Consider the following 13,519-nt stretch of genomic DNA (forward strand, 5'->3'; position numbering starts at 1 on the left):
CGACACACCCCTAGTGTCCTACGAGTCAAAGAAAGGTAAAATGTGGTACTCCTGAGTACGCTGCATAGGGATGGGAGAATCTGTCTCCAGGAATATCACAAAACAGGAATCATAATGGATTACAATGCCACAAAAGGAGGGGCGGACAATTTAGACAAGCTGGTGACTGGCTACAGCTGCAAAATAAGAACCCTACGCTGGCCACTTGTGATATTCAACTTCTTGGACATCTCTGCGTACATCACATTTGTCATCTTGATGTCGTTGAACCCAGATTGGAACAGAGGGAAGGTCCAGAGGAGACCGCTCTTTCTTGAGGAGCTGGGCATGGCATCGGTAAGAACCTGAAATCTAGAGGCGGCAACATGTCCCAAGGACCAGCTTCTGCAGCCATCGTGAGGAGGATGCTGGTGCCCCATCTGCCCGACCCACAACTACAAAGCCGGAAGTGTGAGTGATGTTCTTGCATGTGTGTGTGTGACTCTCCTACCTTGGCCTGCTGTAACTACATATGTGAGTGAGATGTTAAAATTCCTGAACTAAATGTTTTCATCATTCTAGATTGCACCCGGTAGCAACAAAAAGTGCCTATGATGTGTGTGGACCCAATGAGGACAGGAAGACGATACACATGCAACAAGTGCAAGAAATACATTTGCAACCCACACAGTAAAACTGTCCCTCATGTGGTGTCTACACCGGCCTTAACGTGTTCAATTGGACTCATCATTTCCATAAAATACTGTATGTAAAATGTGTCCTTCCAATTTGTTCAGTTCAAAGATCAAGATAAACATGATTTATTCCACCCATGTTCGGATTATAAATGATTTGTTTACAAAAATCACATTTTATATATATAAATATATATATATATTTTTTTTAAAATAGTGCTTTCATTGGTAAATGTGATCTAGCAGCGGTAAATGGCATATATTAACCATGTATGCAGTCTATATTGCTTGCAATTTATATCAACATCTACAGTAAGTATTTTTTACATAAATTGTTATGCTGTATCATTTTAAAGACACAATAATGTGGGTCCATCAGACCCACGAACATTGGGTGAATAACAGAAACATTGTACACCACCCAAGGGTTAAAAAAAAACATGTGCTGTATACATTACAGCATTATCATCTTAATTAGTATGAGGGCAACAGAGGTTGTTCATGGTTGTCACACACTGGAGTTAAATTCTTAGATAAGGATGGGTATGTTGTGAATCTACACTTTATATTTACCATAATCTAATAATTGATCTTATCCCAAAAAACATAAGCAACATCATACATGGACACATTTTTGTGCCAATACAAATTGAAGACATACTGGCAATGACTTTGTTGAGATTTCTTGTCATTAGAGTGTAGCTAAGGGGAAAACCTATTACATTTTCAATATCCCCTATTGATCTTGTGCTCTTGGTCCAACAGTGTTTGCTGTAAGCTCACTTTGGCATCTTCAAAGTTAGGGTTGAGTTCTAGAGCCCTCTTGAAGTCCATCTCTGCATCTTGGAAAAAACCTGCAACAAAAAAAGGTAAAACAACATTTATCCATTCAATTCACCAGGGATGTATTCATTACTGAAACGGTTTAAGAACCAAACGGAACAAAATGAGGGAGCACCTGCATTTGTCAAATATAAACTCTTGTTTGCTTATTCCGTTTGTAGTTAAACGTTTTGTGGAAACTTTGCAACAGAATAGGCTTAATGATTACCCCAGCCTACTAGAAACATTTCACATAAGGAAAACCAGCAAGACTGCCTTGCCAGCACAAGTTTGTTCAAATGGATGAAATAACCCCACCTAGTGACTAAAATTGGGACTGCAATACCATTTTTCACCATTGGAATTCACAATCTCGTCTGTTGCAGCCACTTCATTACACGACATTTCATTACCTAATCTATAACGTATTAGTCCTCTGTTGTAGAATGATACTTCAAACTGGTAGTTGGCCTCAATTGCCGAAGTGTAGTCCTCCATTGCCTCACGAAAATCCACCCTGAAGTACTTTATCTGCCCACGGTTGTTGTGAGCAGTAGCAAGGTCACTGGCATCACAATTTCTGAAATAAACCACGGTGAAAGAGGATGTTAACATTTAACGTCAGCTAGCTACTTTATTCCATATAGCTAAATCAGCACGGAATTCACACATGATGTCAATCACAACGTGTTTTTGTGTTACCTTGTTTTCCAGCATGATGCGAGGAACTTTGTATATAGTTCTTCTGCCTGCTTGAAATTCCGTTTTTTAAACTCAACATTGGCGCGTTCAAGAGTTTGACATCTGTCTTGTTCCATTTAATGAATAAAATGTTTGGATGGAAATCTGTTTTCCGCTTCAGAAACTCTTACCGGAAATGAGTATATTTGTGGACAAACGCTTTGTGCGTGTTGACGCCAGGGGGAACGTAGCATGTATGGTTATTTAAAATATTTATTGATCTAACATTATATTACTAAATAAACACCATATTTATTGTACATAACCGCTCAATAGATTAGCTATTTAAATATAATCCAAATGTTCACCTATTTTCCTTTCTTGTAAAAACAGGTGGCAGAGTTGACCACGTTGATTATGTGTCCATATTATGATTTTCTTGTGATTTGTTTATCCCCTTCATTTGTGTATTTTTTTAATCTTGGATTTTTTGTACTTTTCTGAGTAATGCACATGTCTTATACATAAACAATTAATTAATGTGATATAGAGCTCGCCTGCTTGCAGTCCTAAAACCCGGAAATGAGTGACTTCCGGTTCGTTCAGCCAGCCATATGGGAAAATGGAGAAAATCGTCTGTGGTTTTTATGGCGAACTACAACCTAAAAAGGTGGGTTTACGCCACCAACTGGACAGATTTTTTTTTAAATAAGTAAAAAATAAGTCCATACATGATAGTTTTCCTTAACTTAATCCACCCAAATAAAAATAGTACAGTGACAAAAACTCCCACTTCTTCCATAAATCCTCCATATTTCCCTTCTCACCAATACGAAAAAGATTGCAATATAACTGCAGTATGCTTCAAATACTGTGTCCAAAATAACCCTTTTTTTACTGCAGTGATTTTTCAGTGTAACTGCAGTTAGTGTGCAGTTTACCAGCAGTTGAAATGCAGTACACTCCAGTTATTCTGCAATTACTGCGTACAAAATATCACAGTCAACTGCAGTAACTGAATTTTTACTACAGTTTCACAACTGCAATATTTTTTGTTCTAGCGCCTGAGAGGGTGGTATGGCTTGTGACAATACTTCCTGCAACTCCTTTCAGTCCTAGGAATCACAACTACAATTATATATATTTTCCTGGACTTCCTCTCCACCTTGGTAGTGCCATTAATCCCCATAGCTATAAAGGCCACAAAGTCCATCTTCTTAACCTTTAAAATATCTGGGTCCTGCTGGTGAAGGCCTATCCACCACCATGGACTCGACAGTAGTACCATTCGAACCCTCAACCCTTTTAACAGCTATTGCATATGAAATGCTCTGGACAGCCATGACAATGGCCACCTCATTGTCTTTCACCCTTGTTGGACATTCCAAAGACATGGTTTCCACCACAATTGCAACATGTCACATTTTCATCACTTTTAAAACACATGACATCATCTTTTCCACAACTTGGACATCTCGGCTTCTCCCTTCTGCAAACACTTGAAACATGTCCAAAAGCGTTACAGTGATCACACTGCATTGGTCTTGGGATACAGTATCTAATTCTCTATTTTATATTCCCCAACTGGACCTGAGTAGGGAGAGACTCCATATCAAACAACAAAACAGAATTCACTTTTTCTTTATTCACTACACGAGTCATCCGATGTGCATCAATCAATGCAAGAATATTTTCCATCTCTGTAACATCGGCTTCCCATGAGACGCCAGATATTACTCCCTTGAGGGGTGCCCTGTCCCAGGAGACACACACAACATGTCAAACTTATCAAATCGGGTAAAACGCAACACACAATCATTCTGATCATCAGAAGTACAAAAGAAATCTAAACCAGGCCGCCTCTTGTAATCCTCACAGCCTTCACTTTACCAAGCACTCTCTCTACCAGTCTGGATATTTCAAATGGATTCTTCAAGATTGGTAATCAGATCAATTGCTCCTCATTAATAAATCATACTCCAACAAGGGACATTCTCAGCACTGTGCGCTACTTTGCAGAGTTTTCAGTTCTTTTGGACAATATTCTAATTCTCCTTGATTCTACCGCCATTCGATTCAAGATCCACACCAGCGTTCGCTTCCTCCATCATTTCCATGAATGGGGAAAGAATAGGGTTTTGGAATTAACGCTGAAAATATGGTCAAAGGTTAACACAGGTTTAGGAGACTTTGTTCTATGAGATAAAGCAGCCAGTTAACATGACCTTTATGAATTACGAAGCCTTTAAAAGTTCACAAAAAGTGACGTGAGCTGATGAAGATTCCCATAGAACTAAACATATAAGATCTCCTAAGCCTGTGTTTACCACATACCTTATTTTTGGCATTTATCCAAAACACTACAAAAACGCCATTAATTTTCCCCATAGGCTTTGTCCAACAAACCATGACGGAGTTAGTGCCTACAAAAAATAGCCATTATTATCTCTATAAGCCAACATTAGTAGGCCTATGGTCATAGAGGTTGCCAGCTTTAAGTCCTAAAACCTCAAAATGAGTTACCTCTGGTAATTCCAGCCATTCTTACGGCAAAAATTAATAGGGAAAGAATAGGGTTTGGGGATAAATGCAGAAAATAAGGTCTGAGGTTAAGACAAGCTTAATGTTTTATTATATGCGATAATATCCGTCAGTTAACATTACCTTTATGAATTATGAAGCTTTTGTGCTTTTTAAATTACATAAATTCTTCAAAGTTCACTAAAAAGTGACGTTAGCTGATGATCTCAGAACAAAACGTATAAAATCTCCTGAACCTGTGTTTACCACAGACGTTTATCCAAAAACGGCATTCATTTCCCCATGTATCCAACGAACCATGGTGGAGTTAGTGTCTACAAAAAGATGCCATTACTATCGCAAAGGAGCAATCCAATTATAATTCGGTAGTATGCATCAGTACAACACAGATGTTTTCCACTTGTAACATGGTCAATTGCTTCCGTCTGAAACTCAGACTAAAACGTTACACTCAGGAAAGGACGCTCACAGACAAAAATGTGAGCAGACTTTTTCTAGGTGAGAAATTCACAGAATGATCTGAGATAGGTCACGTGTCCTCCTTTAAAAAAAAAGAAAGTACCTTAATTAAGGAACTATGACCAGTTCAGGAGCCACTTCCTTTACAGCCCATCTACCTTCAGAGTGTGTGGTCGGGTTCAGGCAGATCAAAGGGAAGACACACAGATGAGGAGAGAAGGGCACTGAAGTAGTTACTGGGGTATAGACTGATGACAGCCTCTAATAAATAGCCTATAGAGAGGCATGTCTATAGGCACACAATGCACTAAACATAAAGGTTGTCCTGGTAGGCAAGGCTAATGCACAGCAGACCACAGAATAAACAGAAAACTAATACACTACCTGTAATGAACAAGATGGGAGACAGGGAGCTTGTTTCAAGCGCAGAAGGTGTTTATTGTTAGAGGACCACAGGAGGCGGCAGGTAGCTGGGTCCAGGGGCAGGCAGAAGGTCATACACAGGGGGTCCAAAAGGCAACAGCACAGTCAGGGAAAAGGCTAGTAATGTTGTCAGGGAGATCAGGCAATAGGTTGATAACAGGAAATCCGATTTGGCAGGGAATAGGTGTCGTTAAGTGAGGCCGGCAAACACTATCATACACGGGAGGATTAAATTACAATGAAAACCAGCCCTCCAAATTGAAGTGTGTCACAAAACAAACAATACCTCACAATGATGGGGTTCAAAGAACTGAACTAAATAGTGTGTGATAATGACATACAGGTGTGTGAACAGGGGATCAGAATTCAGGTGTTTGGGATCTGGAGAGTGAACTCTGTTCAGGGGATCTGTGTATTTGAGAATGTGAGCTGGAAAGTGGGCTGGAAAATGAGCTGCGTTCAAGGGATCTGTGTTGGAGAATGTGAGTTGGAAGCAGACGTTACACTACCTTGATAGAAAAGTAGTTACACTACTACTTTCAAATGCTGTATCGATGCTCATTCAGCCATCACCTTTTTCATATTTGCTCTTTGCAGGTTGGCCTCAGTCTACACCGTAAGGAAGGATATGTGTGTGTGTGGGGTGGGGCACCCAGCAACTGGTGCATTTTTCCAATGCCCCAAACATTGTTGTTTGCTGTGAGAATTAACACAGAGTGTCAAAGTCCACTCATGGTCTGGCAGAAACAGGGCAGGCATCAATCAGCCCCTCACCATCAAAGAACTGCGTTATAAATCAATATCACTGACAACTTACCATCCAGCCATAGCTATAAACTGTTTGACGAACTGTTAGGCATGTTGAATGAGGACAGGAAGAATCAGCAATACTTACATTATGGTTTTGAAATAAAATTATGTTTACCATCAAGGTTGAGGTCAATTGTATTTTAATTCAAGTTGGAAACTCAGTTAACTTCCTGAATTGAAATTAATTTGACCTCAACCCTGCATGACATCGTTGATGACTGGTTGAGGCGTTGCACCTTTTATTGTTTTGAATAGTAGACAGGGGAGAGCAGGCTTCCACTTAGGGGTATCAGGCTTTGGCTTAGTTTGGGTATATGTGGGTCCAAGGTTGAAGGTCGTGTCTTTGAGGGGTTCCAGTGTTTCCTTTAGATTTTAAAGAGATCCGTGCTGTACCACCCATGGCTGTCGTAAAACGTTTCCAAAGTTGGGTGTATGTGTGTGTGTCCTTGCATGTGGGTGTATGTATGTGCATTCCCTCCCACCTAAGTATAAGGGAAACATTTTTACGGTTGCCACTGTTTGAACAAAGACTGTGTTGTAGACCGTGTAGCCACTGAAATAGCAAGCAAACAGAAAACAGCTGGCTAGTAAAATAATCCAAACTAGACCTGAGGTAAATGTTTGACTGAGTACCTCACACAGACATAACAGACAGATCAACTGTATTTCTCAGGTGATTCAGACAAATGAACAAATACTCATTCCAGACGGAAAATCTTCAGCGCCTTCTTCAGCTCTTTTAGTGATGCGAAAAGAACATGCGGTGACCCAGTTCCATTGAGGAGGAGCCGCAGTTCAAATATAGAGGTCACATGTGGTTGAAATAAGTTATTTGGAGGCACTTGTGCTAAATTAGTCCATCAGAACAAGGTAATTATAAATTCCATTGTACAACCACATTTCAACCGCATGTGATCTCTATTTGAACTGGGTCCTCTTCAATTGAACTGCACCTGTACATAGCCCACCTATATTTTAGCCCAAACAACTACCTCTTTCCCTACTGTATTTAATTTATTTATTTTGCTCCTTTGCACCCCATTATTTTTATTTCTACTTTGCACATTCTTCCATTGCAAATCTACCATTCCAGTGTTTTACTTGCTATATTGTATTTACTTTGCCACCCTGGCCTTTTTTTGCCTTTACCTCCGTTATTTCACCTCATTTGCTCACATAGTATATAGACTTGTTTATACTGTATTATTGACTGTATGTTTGTTTTGCTCCATGTGTAACTCTGTGTCGTTGTATGTGTCGAACTGCTTTGCTTTATCTTGGCCAGGTCGCAATTGTAAATGAGAACTTGTTCTCAACTTGCCTACCTGGTTAAATAAAGGTGAAAAAATAATAATAATTGAACTGGTTCACGGCATGTTTGCACCTTGACCATTGCCAAAAACTTCTGAAGGCACTCTTTGGAATGAATGTTTGTTTATTTCTCTGAATCACCTGAAAAATATGGTTATTTTTATTGTAGGTTATAGTAAAGTTGCATCTCACTGAGATTCAGCAGGAACAGAATATTGTAAACTCTTTCAAAACTCCTGCATTGCTGGATCCATGAATGGAAGGATCGTTCCCCTTCTTCCAATTATATACATTTCTGAAAGGTCTCACTGCTACCATACAGCCAGAGTACATTTTAACACAGTGTTAACATAAATATCGTTGCTGGACTTAAATATTTGCCTTCCTATACTGACACCTAAGCGTAGGGAGCTCAGGTTTATATAACAAATACCACATAGAGCTTCTTTTGTACCTACATGTAGTGTACAGAATTATAGCAGTATGTATCGAAAATGTGAATACCGGTATGTACATAAGTAATGCACTTGCTACCACCAGATAGTCACTAGTCAGAGTGCGGGTCAAACTTGGTGTGCTGCTAAAAACACGTGTGACTCTTTGTTTTGAATCTGAGATGTTGGTGTCGTATATCTATTTAAACACACACTCAGTTGCCAGTTTATTAGGTACACCCATCTAGTACCGGGTCGGACCCCCCTTTGCCTCCAGAACAGCCTGAATTCTTTGGCCATGGATTCTACAAGGTGTGGCGTTCAATCTATGTTCAATTGTGATCAAGGGACCTAACGTGTGCCAGGAAAACATTCCCCACACCATTACACCACTGCAACCAGCCTACACCGTTGACACCAGGCACAAAGGGGCCATGGTCTCCTGCTGCATACACCAAATCTTAACTTAACGTGAGGCAAGAGGAACCGGGATTCATCAGACCAGGCAATATTTTTCCAGTGTTGGTGACGGCCCACTGGCACCGCTTCTTCTTGCTTCTAGCTGATGTGAGTGGAACCTGGTGTGGTCGACCAATAGACCAGCCGTGACGAGGACCGCCGAGTTGTGCATTCCGAGATGCCGTTCTGCACACCACTGTTGTATTGTGCTGTTATTTGTCTGTTTGTGTCCCGCCTGTTAACTTGCACTATTCTTGCCATTTTCCTTCGATCTGTCATTAGGTTTTTAGAGGCTGTTAAGGAAACTGAACCATGGAGTACTGTTTTTTCTGGTCTAGACTACTTTCAAAGGGAGAAACAATCTAACAACTTGTAAAATACTGAACTTCCCATTTAATATTCATCAAGTAATAGTAAAATAACTTCCTCTCCTGGTCTTGATTGTCACATATTCAGTACATTTGTTTTTTTTATTCTGACGTACACAGCACACATGGGGGTGTACATTTTCCTCACATTATAGCGTTCAACATTTTGCACTGACACAACCTAACAAAAATACCTTATATATGGCGGGCACAAAAAACAAATGACATATTTCTACCAGATTGGAAATGATCATATAGTATAACATTTCTAAAATCTGTTAAAATAAAACAAAATCTTAAAAGCACTGCCACTCACTGACTGGTCCCTACTGAACATGATTTCAATTTCTCAATATACTTCAAAGAAACTTCCAAAAACAAATTTCAAATGTGTTAGCTGAAGCAGAGTTGATGAAAATGAATTAATACAATAGATGTATTTAGCACATTTCTAAAAGGTGTATACCGTTATATACTATAACGTTTCGTGGGAACCTGATGCTCATATATGGACAGACTGACACCATTAGCCCCTATAATTCCCTGATACAGTCCTGACCTAAGGCGAATAGCTTGTTTAAAGAACCATGGACTGACATCATTTCCTTCTAGCTGTTGCAGTGTTGTTTATCCAAAGTTCCACTGTCTGTTGTTGTCGATATCCGCCGATGTGATGGAGGACAGCAGTAGTAGTACATGCCTGTGTTGCAGTGGTCCGTGACTGACGGCGGGGCCATCGGAGGTTGGCTGACCCTGCTGAGGGTAAACAAATACACAGAGGTCAGAGTTGGAAGGTTTCAACCTAGCCTTCCTTATAGGAAATAGTTACTTACCGTTTCTTCCTCAACTTAGACAGGTCCCAAAATGTTCTCAATCTGTTCCACCCTTCCTGTCATGTCAGCTAGTGAGAAGAGTAAAGGCAAATCTTTTTCCATGGTAAAACATTAGTTACATCTGAAAAACTCTTATTCATAACCTTTTCTTTTCATATACATATATTTTTTTTACAATTGATCTACAACATCAGATTATCCCGTTGACAAAGTAGCATTTGCTTCCACAAATCTAAACCGCATAATGTCATGGTAGATCATGCAACCCAGCCCATTACTCGTAAAAGGCATTCAAGATAACCCATGAATTGCTTTGAAGGAGGCATACCACTGAGTCTTCAGCCTATATTGAGTGCTGCGGTCAGTTATTTTCCTACTGTGAACTAACAGAAAGGATATGTCTGGCAGTGATCTCCTGGAGGGCGGCCTGTGTCTGCATCTGGAAAGCCAGTCTGGCTTCACACTTACAAGGGTCATCCACCACCACCGCCGCCTTAATCTCTTCATGTTGGGACAGAGCAATATGTCACGTTAGTGTTAAATATTACATAATGTATGTACATACAGTTGAAGTCGGAAGTTGACATTCACAGGTTGGAGCCATTAAAACTCGTTTTTTTCAACCACTCCACAAATTTCTTGTCAACAAACTATAGTTTTGGCAAGTCGGTTAGGACATCTACTTTGTGCATGACACGTAATTTTTCCAACAATTGTTTACAGATTATTTCACTGTATCACAATTCCAGTGGGTCAGACGTTTACATTCACTAAATTGACTGTGCCTTTAAACAGCTTGGAAAATTCCAGAAAATTATGTCATGGCATTAGAAGCTTGTGATTGACTCAAATGATGTCAATTAGCCTATTGAAGGTTTACCTGTGGATATATTTCAAGGCCTACCTTCAAACTCAGTGCCTCTTTGCTTAACATCATGGGAAAATCAAAAGAAATCAGCCAAGACCTCAGGAAAAAAAACGAAAGACCTCCACAAGTCTGGTTCATCCTTGGGAGCAAGGATGCCTGAAGATAACACATTCATCTGTACAAACAATAGTACGCAAGTATTAACACCATGGGACCACGCAGCCGTCATACCGCTCAGGAAGGAGATGCATTCGGTCTCCTAGAGATGAACGTACTTTGGTGCGAAAAGTGTAAAGCAATTCCAGAAGAGCAGCAAAGGACCTTGTGAAAATGCTGGAGGAAACCGGCACAAAATGATCTATATCTACAGTAAAACAAGTCCTATATCAACATAACCTGAAAGGCCGTTCAGCAAGGAAGAAGCCACTGCTCCAAAACAGCCATAAAAAAGCCAGACTACGGTTTGCAACTGCACATGGGGACAGAGATCATACTTTTTTGGAGAAATGCCCTTTGGTCTGATAAAACAAAACTAGAACTGTTTGGCTATAATGACCATCGTTATGTTTGGAGGAGAAAGGGGAAGGCTTGCAAGCCGAAGAACACCATCTGAACCGTGAAGCACAGGGGTGGCAGCGTCATGTTGTGGTGGTGCTTTGCTGCAGGAGGGACTGGTGCACTTTACAAAATAGATGACATCATGAGGTAGGAAAAGTATATTGAATCAACATCAAGACATCAGTCAGGAAGTTAAATCTTGGTCGCAAATGGGTCTTTCAAATGGACAATGACCCCAAGCATACTTCCAAAGTTGTGGCAAAATGGCTTAAGGACAACAAAGTCAAGGTATTGGAGTGGCCATCACAAAGCCCTGACCTCAGTCCTATAGAACATTTGTGGGAAGAACTGAAAAAGCGTGTGCGAGGACGGAGGCCTACAAACCTGACTCCGTTACACCAGCTCTGTCAGGAGGAAAGGGCCAAAATTCACCCAACTTATTGTGGAAGGCTACCTGAAACGTTTGACCCAAGTTAAACAATTCAAAGGCAATGTTACCAAATACTAATTGAGTGTATGTAAACATCCGACCCACTGGGAATGTGATTAAAAATAAAAGCTGAAATAAATCCTTTTCTATACTATTATTCTGATATTTCAAGTTCTTAAAATAAAAAGTGGTGATCCTAACTGACCTAAAACAGGGAATTTTTAGGATTAAATGTCAGAAATTGTGTAAAACTGAGTTTAAATGTATGTAAACTTCCAACTTCAACTGTACAGTAGATAACACCACACAGGAGGACCTCTCACTCAATACTTCCCAACTAATGTTGTTATACTGTTGAGTTCCATATACTAGTAGGGCTTGCAATTATTCTTCTACAGAGCAGGGTTGTGTTCAGTAGAGTACATCGTAGCAAAAGGTGTTTTGCACTGGAAAATAAATGTGTTCTTATTGGACTAGATCAGGTAGTGTCTGGAACATTTTCTCCCTACTGAACATGACCATGTACAAGTACTTTACCGACGTTCAACTGATCCTCTTTGATAGCAGTAGACATACCCCAAAACTAATCCCTTACCTATCCTGGTTTTGTTCTCGTGTTCTCTAGTAGGCAAGACGGACAGCACAGAGAGTTTGGTTCCATTTGCATGGCCATGACAGGAACACAATGCTTTGACAACGTTGAAGCAACCTAGCGAGTGTTACAAAGTGTTCGGCAAATGGAAAACCAAAGGTGAATCAAGTAGTAATATTGATTGTGCACCAGTTGGATTTTAAAAGTGGAATGAAGACTTATCATGTGCTGCTTATAAGAAAACAAACAAATTAGAGATCTTCTGTGATCACCATCCATAACGGGTTGAGCATCTGAGCAGACTCAACATAAAGTTCAAATTATATAAAGGAGGCATATTTAGAATAGAACCACAGTTAGCCCACTGACTCTTACGTTTCAGAGTACACGTTTTCTGGTCCAGGTTCAAGATATAGCCCATCCGACACTTGCAGTGATGGGACGCGTTGCTGCTGACACATATGTGCTCACAGTCGTGTCCCATGGCACAGGGGTCCACACCTGGAATAAGCCGGGGTTAAGGGAAGGAGCTGACAAGCTAGCAGCATGGGTACAATTTCATAGGCTGGCATCATATTTGAAGCTGTTAGTTTGTATGCATAAGGATCCTGTCTAAGTAAAGGAGATCAGGGGTAGTACTCTGAAGAAGCCATACTATCAAACATACTTACCTCACTGTATGTAATGGTCATTTATAACTCATTTATTCAATTTCATTCCTGGATGGCAATTTGAAATGCTCATTTGTGAAGATACCATAACAAACTGTATATATACCATAACAAACTGTATATATATATATATATATACACACACACACATATACATACACATATATATATATATATATACACATACATATATACACACACACACATATATATATATATACACACACACATATATATATACACACACACACACACACACACATATATATATATATATACACACACATATACACACACACACACACACACTGCCTTGCGAAAGTATTCGGCCCCCTTGAACTTTGCGACCTTTTGCCACATTTCAGGCTTCAAACATAAAGATATAAAACTGTATTTTTTTGTGAAGAATCAACAACAAGTGGGACACAATCATGAAGTGGAACAAAATTTATTGGATATTTCAAACTTTTTTAACAAATCAAAAATTGAAAAATTGGGCGTGCAAAATTATTCAGCCCCCTTAAGTTAATACTTTGTAGCGCCACCTTTTGCTGCGATTACAGCTGTAAGTCGCTTGGGGTATGT

General features: G+C 39.9%; 2 protein-coding genes across 2 annotated transcripts in view; both read right to left on the reverse strand.

Moving 5' to 3' along the window:
- Positions 1 to 784: 784 nt before the first annotated feature.
- Positions 785 to 2,441, reverse strand: ttc32 (tetratricopeptide repeat domain 32). The gene is made up of 3 exons (XM_064925625.1): positions 2,199 to 2,441; positions 1,910 to 2,076; positions 785 to 1,528 (listed from the first exon to the last, which is right to left on the reverse strand). The coding sequence occupies exons 1-3, from the start codon at positions 2,312 to 2,314 to the stop codon at positions 1,401 to 1,403; spliced, it is 411 nt and encodes a 136-aa protein (XP_064781697.1). The 5' UTR covers positions 2,315 to 2,441; the 3' UTR covers positions 785 to 1,400.
- A 6,674-nt stretch (positions 2,442 to 9,115) lies between these two features.
- Positions 9,116 to 13,519, reverse strand: part of matn3a (matrilin 3a) — an 11,409-nt gene continuing 7,005 nt past the window's right edge. The window contains exons 4-7 of the mRNA XM_064924657.1: positions 12,639 to 12,764; positions 10,215 to 10,316; positions 9,816 to 9,886; positions 9,116 to 9,738 (exon numbers count right to left, since the gene is read on the reverse strand). Of these exons, the coding sequence (XP_064780729.1) occupies positions 9,831 to 9,886; positions 10,215 to 10,316; positions 12,639 to 12,764 (284 nt within the window). The 3' untranslated portion in view covers positions 9,116 to 9,738; positions 9,816 to 9,830. The remainder of the gene's footprint in view (positions 9,739 to 9,815; positions 9,887 to 10,214; positions 10,317 to 12,638; positions 12,765 to 13,519) is intronic.

Source organism: Oncorhynchus masou, chromosome 19 (genome assembly GCF_036934945.1).
Source record: "Oncorhynchus masou masou isolate Uvic2021 chromosome 19, UVic_Omas_1.1, whole genome shotgun sequence".
Classification (NCBI taxonomy): Eukaryota; Metazoa; Chordata; class Actinopteri; order Salmoniformes; family Salmonidae; genus Oncorhynchus; species Oncorhynchus masou.

Coding starts and splice junctions, on each gene's coding strand:
- ttc32 (XM_064925625.1), bottom strand. CDS start 2,314: ATGGAACAAGACAGATGTCAAACTCTTGAACGCGCCAATGTTGAGTTT. Junction 2,077..2,198: donor GCATCATGCTGGAAAACAAG/GTAACACAAAAA, acceptor GGTTTATTTCAG/AAATTGTGATGCCAGTGACC. Junction 1,529..1,909: donor ACTAATACGTTATAGATTAG/GTAATGAAATGT, acceptor TTTTTGTTGCAG/GTTTTTTCCAAGATGCAGAG.